At 40.7% G+C, this 11,025-nt stretch overlaps 1 protein-coding gene across 1 annotated transcript in view; it reads right to left on the bottom strand.

The window, feature by feature from the left end:
* Nucleotides 1-11,025, bottom strand: part of furin (furin, paired basic amino acid cleaving enzyme) — an 84,529-nt gene that overhangs the window by 32,881 nt on the left and 40,623 nt on the right. Inside the window, exons 4-6 of the mRNA XM_022754566.1 lie at nt 10,761-10,856; nt 8,745-8,873; nt 8,513-8,589 (exon numbers count right to left, since the gene is read on the bottom strand). Coding sequence (XP_022610287.1) covers nt 8,513-8,589; nt 8,745-8,873; nt 10,761-10,856 — 302 coding nt within the window. The remainder of the gene's footprint in view (nt 1-8,512; nt 8,590-8,744; nt 8,874-10,760; nt 10,857-11,025) is intronic.

The following is an 11,025-nucleotide window of genomic DNA, read 5'->3' as shown; positions in this document are numbered from 1 at the left end:
TTTTTTGCAAATCAACAGCCCCAGGTGGTGCCAAACGAAGGGCAGCTACAACAAATTATCATTGTAATCTCCACAATAATACTGGTTGTCACCCTGGCCCATATCATTTCCTGTTATAGACTAACCTCGGCCCCCCATCTCAGAAAGGAAAGTTGATGTGGCCCCCACTGAAAAAAGTTTGGGGACCGCTGATCTAAAATATATCAGAATCTTTCTTNCCCCAGGTGGTGCCAAACGAAGGGCAGCTACAACAAATTATCATTGTAATCTCCACAATAATACTGGTTGTCACCCTGGCCCATATCATTTCCTGTTATAGACTAACCTCGGCCCCCCATCTCAGAAAGGAAAGTTGATGTGGCCCCCACTGAAAAAAGTTTGGGGACCGCTGATCTAAAATATATCAGAATCTTTCTTCGCAGTTCTCGTTTTGCTTTTACCCTCAACAATCTCTCCTGACATTATTTACTGACTAACCACAGTTTTTGCTGTCTCTACATAGTACCTCTGCAGCCACAGTAGCCCCACCGTGTACTTAAATTTTTAAATTTTTGAGGAGGCTCAGGCCAGCTGTGGCAAAGCCTTTGGTGTAGTTAAATGCATGACCCCAGAATACAGAAATTTAAATCCATCTTTAAAGGGTGTTCCGCTCATGTATTATTGCTCTTCCATAAAGTTGGGGGATTCACAAGAGACAAGATTAAAAAAAAAAAAAATCAATAGTCAAAATCAAATAGCAGAGGCTGAAGCACACTTTAACACTCTAGCAGCTCCAAAAACACTGGATCCGGCATTTCTCAACTCCAGTTTTATAATGTACACTCTGTGTTAAGTTTGAAGCCAAAACCAAGAAGACCCTGGTTAGAGGCGCAGAAGAGAGTACACTACTGGTTTAACAGGCCGAGTTGTACGCCTTGTGATGAGTAAACAAGTTTATGTGTTAAATTGTCTCTAGGTACTACTATTAGCCTTCAGCAAATGAGTAAGAAAAGCACATTATTTCTCCACACTGACATGGTATTCTCCCTCATATAGTACTTGAAACAGAAAGATGTGTATCATAGCGTTGAGAACTTGTGTTTACAGATGGAGGGTGAATGCACAAAACACACACTCGTGTCGTGTTTGTGCTGTATAGAGAGCATTCAAATACGCATTGCCAAATGTGACTGATGTCTAACCCATGCTTGGTTAAACTGTAGGATCTGACACTTGGAATTGCTTTGTTGGTTTCTATCTGTTTTTAGAGGGACTGAAAAGGGTCCGTTCATTGGAGCTGCCAAAAGGATTAGGCTATTTTCTGCTCAGCTCAGCTCAGCTGTGGCCTCAGGCAGGTCTGTTCAAATGGTTACACTGGAGTGTGAAGTGGAGATCTCTTCATTCTGTGGCCGAACATAGCGGTAGGTGCTGCCTCCAGCCTCCTAAAGAAGATGATCAGATGTCTTTGTTTCAAAATTACTGAATAATTTATTTATCTTTCTACTTAAAGTATTCTTACTTTGTGTCAACAATGCTGACTTCTTAATCTATGATACAATGGGCAGAAGGCAGGGAAACAGGGAAAAGTTGTCAGCCCATCATCAGGCAAATAGACACAGTAACTTTGATGAACTTTCATACCTCTAGGCAATTTAGAATCTCCAGTCCATCAGACTTGCAAGTCCTTATGTGGGAGGAAACTCATGCGGACAAGGACGGAAAAAATCTAACTCTACAAAGAAGGGACCCAGAAATCGATGCCTTTTTTACTGTCAGGCAACACAGTAACAGCTGTGCTACTCTCTAAATAAAATATATTATTACTCTGCTATATAAAGCACTGTGGTAGGAGAGGAAATAAACTCTTTTTATGGGGCTATTGTGATTAAAGTGACCATTGCCCAATGATGAGGTATCTGAAAAGGATATAAATGAAAACGAGATGCAAAACCACTCAGTGTGGCTTAGTGAAAATAAGTCTGCCAAACAGTAAAGCACGTTTAAATTATTTCACGTCATAAGAGAAATCAAAGTAAGCTGCTGGGACAAGGAACAAATGTCTCAACATCACCTCGCATGTCTAAACTGGACTGTCTTCACACGCTGCAGACTAAACTGCTTAAACATCCCATTCATCAGTATCCAGTCAGCTGGGTAGACTAATATTGTGTGACTCCAGGTGCTAGGTGATGTCTTGCCAAATGAGGTTTGGCTTAGTACTGCTGCTCCAATCACCATGGGCTATACTGTGTCAAAATGTTTAGAAAAAGACAGCTCCCAATCACACTGTCCTTTTCTCTGCCAAAAGTAATAGCAGGAAAACAGACAGAAAGCCTGAGGAGTCAGGTTTAAAAGCGAGGTCCCTGCCAACATCACCTCCGAAAAGTCTGCTGGCTGTCTGGAAAATAAACAAGCAATCCCCGCTGGAATAAACAAGACAAGGGGGAGCAGAATTACATTATTCAGGTTTGACAAAAGCTGGCTTTGTAAACAATAATTGATAAACTCGGTGTAAACAGTGGAAGACATTTATCTGCAGCATGGGACGGCAAGACTAAATAGAGAGAATATTTTTTGTGTGTGCAGTTTTCCTACTGTTTTCTTGTTTCCTTATTTTTCTTTTTCCATACACAGTTTTTCCATGCCGACAGTAAACTTAAGAGTCTGAGATTCTCTAAAAAATCTAACTTTCTTAAAATTGTCAAGTGTTGGGCTCAGAACGACGAATGAAGTCTCATAATAGAGCTTACACAAGCTTCGCTTTCACTAAAGTGGGTTCAGTCTTTAACTATTTGTGTGTTTATCTACAGGGAAGAGTGTGTCTCCTACACTGGCTTCAGAAAGTGTACAGACCCCTTCACTTTTTGCACTTTAAGTTGATTAAATGGAAATTTTTGCTCATCAATCTACACTCAACAATGCACAATGACAGGGAAAACATGATTTAAAATCTTTTTTGTACATTTTAAAATTCAATTCAGTACTTTGTAGAGGCCCCTTTGGAAGCAATTACAACTGTGAGTCTTCTTGGGTAAATCTCTACAAGCTCTGTGCACCTGCAATTGAGCAGTTTATCCCGTTCTTTTTAGCAGATCCTCTCAAGCTCTGTTAGAATGGATGGGAAGTGCCTGTGAACTGCCGTCTTCAGGTCTCTCCACACGTTCTGTCGGGTTTAAGTCTGGGCTTTGGCGGGGCCACTCAAGGACAGTCAGATTTGTCCCTAAGCTTCCCCAGCGTTGTCTTGGCTGTATGCTTTAGGATCATTGTTATGCTGAAAGGTGAACTGTCGCCCCAGTCTGACATTGTGTGCACCACGGAGCAAGTTTTCTTCAAGGACTTCTCTGTATTTGGCTGCATTCACCCTTCCCTCAATTCTGTCTCCTTGTCCCTGCTGCTGAGAAGTCTCCACAGCATGATGCTGCCAGCACCACCACCATGCTTCACCCATAGGGATGGTAATAACCAGGTGATGAGCAGTGCCTGGTGTCCACCACACATAATATTTCGAGGTTCGCCCAGAGGGTTACATTTTGGTTTCCACAGCAGAGAATCTTTTTCCTCATACTCTCAGAGAGCTTTAAATGCCACTTGGGATAATATGAGCATGCCGTCATATTTTCTTTACTCAAAGTGGCTTTCATCTAGCCACTCTACCATAAAGGGATCATTGATGCAGTTCTCTTGAGATGGTTGTTCTTCCGACAGTTTTTCCCATCTCTGCAGAGGACTTGTGAAGCTCTGTTGCAGTGATTTTTTGGATGTTGGTCATCTCCCAGACCACCGGAGTGCTGGTGGTACCACATCACTGTGAGGCACAACTTCACACAAAGCTTTGGAAATAGTTTTATACCTTTGCCCTGATATATTCCTCACCACAATTTTAGAGTTCCTCAAACTACATGGTTTGGTTTCTGTCCTGACATGCAGTGTGAATTGTGGGAAACTTATACAGGTGTGGGCCTTTGTAAACTCTGTCCAATCAACGCAGTTTGCACACAAAGGGAACGAACACTTTTGAACTTTTGTAAATAGAAGATTTCAAAAATTTCTAATAGGGCCAGGTAATATGGCCGATATCTTTATCAGGATAAACATTTCCATATCACTTGATATTGATAATTTTTAATGACATATTTTTAATAAAGACCAGAAGAAAAGTAGTACACAACTGCGTCATTTTATCACCCAGGCCTAATTTCTAAAAATATGTTTTCACTTTGTAGTTATGGATTATTGAGTACAGATTGATGGGCAAAATGGCAACTTTGTCAATTTCAAATGAGATCTACAACCCAAAAAGGGTGCAAAAAGTGAAGGGGTTTGAATACTCTCTGAAGCCACTGTACATGAAATAGAAGATGTTTTGCAATTCATTCACTCAAGTACTGCAATGACTAAAATGTCTTTTTGAACCACAGAGGAGAAAAAATGTGACATAAGAGCATGAATGGAGATGCTTCAAGAATGCCAATTCTACACAATGCTACACTCTAAAATATGTCAGTGGCAATGTCAATGCGGTGCAGGTGTGACCTGCTGTGTCAAACACTCTAACAAAGGCGCTACAGCAGACTATGCAGGAGGAAGCTGTCTCCTTTGATTTGTGCTCTCCTTCGGTCTGATTTGTCCTGTATCACCCCCTTGACAACTCAGGTTTATTACCTCCACACAGACTTAGATATGCATGCAGCGTATGTACAGCAGGGGTGTGGATTTGCAGAGCTCAGGACGGGCTTTTTCATTTGCATTCACATACTTAAACAGGGTTCGTTTCAAGCTTCAGAAACCACTTGTCTGGCAGAGTTTGGGCAAGGACACAGTGCCCGCAGATAGCATTTAACCCCATTGCCATTTTCCTTTTTACTGGTGTTGCTGCTGGAATTCAAATTGGATTGGAGTTTCTTTTCTGTCATTAAGTACACAAAATACTCCACAGTGACACCGTGTTGAAAAATGTTTCGGAACATGGTTTGTGTTGACAGTGCTTTACTGTTAACAAAAACCATGTGTTGACAGGGAAGCACAGAAATATTTCAACTCCAGAGTCAGTTCCCTGTCACATTTTGATTTAAGCGATATAGCTGGATTAAGTAAGATGTAAAATCATGAGTTAATGCCTCATCCGCCAGAAACCACAGATGTAAAGAAGAAGATCCTTACAAGAGAAGTGGATTGAGTACAGTTTTCAGAATAATTTCTTAATATTACTAACTTACTGTTTTTTCATGAAAGATTCTCCACAAATTTTTTACATTTCAGAGACAGATTAGAACATCGACAACTTGCTTAAGCTTTTGTTAATTCATAAACATGAAATAATAAAGTTTTCGAAAAGTACAACCTTACAAAAACATTTAATTGGATTAAATATGTACAATACTAAAAGCCACCGTCTACTTCACCTCTTAAGAATTGCAGGTCTTCCCCCAGCTGTCTAATGCAGGGGATGCCTGCCCGACCTTGACTAATGTCATTAGAAATTTAGAATTTAATGAAATTAAACTAAAGATGTGTGTCTTCTAGCACTTTGTTGGTCAGAGAAACAAATAGCCATGTGCCACCAAGGACGAACCAATTTCATCGGGCGGAGAAGCATGCAAACACTTTCTTTGGTCTTTCTCAATGCCATCATCCAGATTAGCCACCACACCTCTTCCTTCATCCGTCCATCCTTGAGTTTAAGTCACTTTAGTATTCAGGTGCTGATGGATTGGTTTGGACTGAAGGACACTAGAGGCTGCGTAGCATGCCAGTCATTTTCTAATAAAGGCTGTCGCTAAGCAATCTTCCATCCTGGCATATGGATCTCAATTAATGGACCACTGTGAAAAGTTCTCAACAGGAACTAATAGCTCTCCAGCAGGGGGTTAGAGGAACAGGGACAGTGGGTGTGTGTGTGTGTGTGTGTGTGTGTGTGTTTGTGTGTGTGGCTATATGTATTGGAGGAAGAGAAGGCGGAGAGTTTAATTGGCTGGTTATACATATATACATATATTAGAGCAAATTAAACACACCCAAACTTCAGATTTTAAACAAATAAAAATAAGTCAACTGAAAATCTGCACAGTGGTGTGTAGTTTTGATGTGTGATAAATATGATCCGGTGTGAATACAGTAGCCATTCCAGACACTGCTATTATATATTATATATTATGCATTACAATTGCAACATATATTACATCTTTACATCAGTGATACCATTTTGCAACACATTTATTTAAATCTACAAAAAAATGAACAGGATGAATTATTTCTGATGACTTGGTGATAATTCAGGATTATTGTCTCAAATTTGATGACAAATTTTAGGGAAATCATGTCGTGATGATATGACCTAAGATTATCACTCTACAAATTATGTTGCAAAATTGATGGTTCTCAGTATGCTGTAATTCAGCATGAACAAAACTGATTATTAAGGTTTTGGTTTGATGTTTTTATATTTGGTTTTATATCTTGATATGTATGGATATGAAAAAATATCTGTATTGTCATTATCATGATTAATATCCTCATAATATTGCATAATATTGACCATATATTTAGAAATATATAGTGCGCCGATCTCCTGACAGGCTGTGGACAGGAAGTGAAATCAATCCTGATATCTTCCGCTCCAAACCCGATACATCCATATCACACTGACATAATGGAGGAGAAGTGGACAAAAGTAGAGAAAAAAACAAACAAACACTGCCGTGATGGAGCACAAATGGATTACCCACTTGGCTTGACTTCAACCGGCCTTCAACTTAGCCTGCACCCACTTCAACAATATCTGCCAGAACTGCCAACTCAAGAGCAAAGAGCATCTCGATGGAAAAACCCGGAGATGAAAATTTAAAAATCAGCCTGGCGTGTCATCAGTGCAAATTAACTAGTTTTCATAGCTATGAAAAAATGCCTGCCTCCGACTCTCCTTTTCTTTTTGTTGTCCTATGAATATATTCATATAATCTCATTGTGTGGGGGTTGTGAGCATTACTCACTGTCGGTTTGTATTACTCTGTGGTGATTTACATAACTCATTGGATATAATTTGTCCACAGGTCACTCCAAACACCACAGCTCCACGCTCCAGACGCACAGACACACCCTTGCTTTTCATTCCATGCTCATAAATTGATCCAGTCCAAGATAATAGCTTTGGCAATTCCACTGACATGAGTAGTAGAGTGTGTGTGAGTGTGAATCTGTGCACTCTTTGTTTTTATAATGTGTGTGTGTGTGTGTGTGTGTGCCTTTCTGAAGTTATAGTATGCTGCAGTTGGGGAGCTGAAGTGAACCAGAGGCAGGAGTAATCCCCTCCAGTAGTGCTTTGTTCCATCAGCAGGACAGAGTGGGATCTACTTTACACTGACAGAAAGGGCTGGGGTCGCTCTGCATGGCTGCTCCAGCTTTCGGCAAGGACAAGAAACAAGGCTTCTGCTCAAAAACCTGCTGACGCTAACCCCTTTCAGGATAAGTAAATATTGTAGATGAAATGATCATATTTCAGACGAGGACAGAGAAACAAACAACGCTATGTGCACAGCAGAAGCGGCTTAGAGAGATAAACATTGTGAAAGTTCAAATAAGTACGACTGTGCAGAAAGGATTCTATTTTCATACAATAGTTTCTACTATCTCACGAAAACTTGTTAAGCTTATTTAGCTTCTTTCTCGGACCAACTGCAAGTGGATGCTGCGCTTTGCAACCAAAATAAATAAGAAAAACAAACAAACAACTACAAAAAGACTTAGTGGCAGTCGTCCCAGAAAAGACAGAGATTTGAGACAAATCCTACTGTGCATTTCAGAGGCGGGATGTAGCTTCTCATCTGCTCCAGGGGGATTGGACTAAGGCAGAGGACCATAGCGTTTGGAGAAACAGGGAGAGGGGAGGGGATGAAGGTTTAGGATTTGCCCTCGCTTGTGCTTTAGTGTTCCACCATTAAATTGGGGCGAACATGTTTTAATGCGATCACCAAAGACCGGAAGGGAAGGGCATGAATCACTGACGGCAAGTAAACAAGTATTGTATTAGCAACAAATAAGAGCCAATGTAGCTGAGGGGCTGTACAGGCTGGACCTTGAAATGCAGCTACAGCAGCTTGGCTTGTGTGCAGAAGCAAGAAAAGAAAAAAAATGGGAACAATCTCTCATGACTGAGCAGAATGACTGCACCACTGCTTTCAAACTTTATATAATTGGTTTTTTAAAATGTAAATGCATCAGCCAAAAAGCACTGGAGCAAAAGCTGTATAAACTTGGTGCTTGCTCATCAGTGTCCATGCCCTGTCAACTGACGTTTATAGGAAGCTAGTCCTAGTCCAAAACAACAAGGAGATGGACAAGGGTTGTTTTTTAAAAGAAAATCCCGGTCCAAATTATTTCTCAGTATACGGATATGCTTTCCCACGCTCGTGATGAAATGAATCATGTCCACGTCTGTTTGCCAAATTACCATAGTGTTTGGAAGCCCATTCTGAAGCAGTTAAAATCAATTCCTAATCGCAGCATTGCCAGAGTGTTGCTTTTGCTGCTGAATTACCTGTTCTCATTTCGCTGCGTGTATCTTGGTTGGGGATCAGCGTCTCCATCATTAACGTCATAGCTGGCCTCAGGGTCCTAAGAGAGACATGAAAAGGGTCAGGACACCAATCATGTCTCTTCAAACTCTCATTTTACCTCTGTAGTCATTTTTCTCTGCTAATTTTCTGTACCTGTGAATGCTGTTTACAAAAAAGGAAGCTACTTTCTACTACTATGTGTTTTTGACGTACATAATTGCTGATGAGATCAGGATGGTCCTTCTCAATGCCATCGTCCAGGATAGTCACCACGACACCTCTTCCCGTGTAGCCTTGAGCCCAGGCTACTTTGGTATTCAGGTCTTGATGTGTTGGGGTGGACTGGAAGAGACACAGGCCTTTTGTTCAGCTGTCAATCTGCTGTGACTGACACTTCCCACACAGCCCAACAGAAAAGGTCAGGGTGAGAACAGTCAGTCAAATCACCAGCAAAGGCTTTTTACCCTTGGCAAAACTTTACATTAAAAATGAAAACAGACAGGATACCAAAATAAAAACCAATGCAAGAGAAGGAAGATTAGAGCTGGTTCAGGAACACTTAAAATCCAATTTTAATGCATCACCCTGACATGTCAACCTCTTTAGTTTGAGCTGAACAGTGTGAGCATCCTACTGTAGTTACACTGTCGGAAAAAAAGACGGACAGGTCAGAAATCTTGATGGGAGCATTCGCCGCTCTCGCAGAAGAAATAACAGTGTGCAAGCTTTGAGAGGCGGGGGAGGGAGACAAATAGGGGATACAGTGAGAGTGGTAAAGTGTGATTTGGATGAATAACGGAAAATTCATACTGCAAGAAGTGTGAAGAGATGCGCACGCTAGAGGTGAAAAGAGATGGTAAGAGATAAACACAGATGGATGGAGGACTGGGGAGACATCATAGACAACCTCCTCTGCCCTCTCCTCCGTTTCCTGCTGATTTTTTTTTTCCACAGGGCAAAACTCCTGTTCATGCATTTCTGTGTGGATGCCCGGCTGCTTAGATGAGGAGCTCAAAATCATGGATGCTGTCTTTCAACTGGCACAGACACCATTCAATACAAATACTTAAGGTAACTTTTTTTCTACAGACTGATGGGGCTCCTGTACCCACATAAACCAATTAAACAAAAGGACTTTAAGTACCATAAATTGGTTGCACTACCAAGACTAAACTTCACTACTGGTGGCACATACCTTCAGCTAAACCATCTTTCTTTGATTTTTAAGCCAGAACTATATAGAATACTTTAAATTGGGAAAGAAAAAAGGGTTTAAGTCCTCAGACGATTAGAGGTCTAATGCTGAATGGCAGAGGTGGTTTCACAGCTTCTATTCACTGGTGATTTATTTCTGGGATAGTCAATGTTGTCATTAATCCGGTGTGATGACAGAGGTTTTGTGCATATGAATAAGAAAAAAGAGAAGATTAGGGCAAATTAAAGCATCTCTGAGAAAAGCTGCGAATAACGAAATAGAAGTAGGGCCAGGACCGTTTGCTATCAATGTTTCACAGGTGATACAGTTTAGTTGTGGATCTGACCTGACATCTAATTTTTTATTCAACCCAGCATCCTAACAGGCAGTGCATTATGCATTTGACTCAGGCAACCTTGTGTTGGTAGTGAAGCTGATGTAACTAAGGCCAACAGGATGATTACAAAAGACAGCAATTCAGTTTATACTTATCTGACTGATCACAAAGGAAGTAATATCATTGCGGTAATGAATACATGTTTAAGAAAAAGAAAAAAAGAATCAGGTGCCCTCTGAAAATTCTGCAGCGCTGAGTATTGTACTGTTTAACCATGGCTAAATAAGGAGGCCTTCAAGGTTTAATCAGAAATAATTGCAGAGCAGAAACTGAAAAAATGTCCAGGACAGCACTCTTCTGTTGACAAATCTGAATGCAGAAAAGGACATTCTCATTAGCCTCGAAATTTAAAGTGCCATTTTGAATGGAATACCAGAATATGAAATATCATTATATATTCAACTGGGCACCTAGTTAGATTGCTTTGTTGATACAACCAGCATGATTCAGCAAGCTGCACCTTGTATACCATTTCAGAACTAATACACATTTTAAACACATTAACGGCTTGAAAGTCAAGATATTGAAAAGAACCCAGTGTTTTAAAAAAAATGCCTCATTGCAGCAATTTTCATTATATAGCCATAATGACAGACTAATGAGGTGTAGGCTGTAAAGATCAGAGACAATCACCCACCAGGTACCACTGCTTGGGAAAATCAGGGTCTGTTGGGTCTTCAAACACATCTCTCTTCTTCCTTTTTCTTACCACTTGCTGCTCTGTCCACAATACCTGCGGTGCCCACACGTACATACACACAGTACACACAGTACACACAGTACACACAGTACACACACACACACACACACAAACACACAGTAGACACAAACAGTACACACACACACACACACACACACACACACACACACACACGCAGAGAGAAGCAGAGAGAAGCAGAGAG

Source organism: Seriola dumerili, unplaced genomic scaffold (assembly GCF_002260705.1).
Source record: "Seriola dumerili isolate Sdu_G_001 unplaced genomic scaffold, Sdu_1.0 BDQW01000219.1, whole genome shotgun sequence".
Classification (NCBI taxonomy): Eukaryota; Metazoa; Chordata; class Actinopteri; order Carangiformes; family Carangidae; genus Seriola; species Seriola dumerili.
The sequence above is the reverse complement of the archived record's forward strand: the minus strand, read 5'-3'. Positions and strand labels throughout refer to the sequence as shown.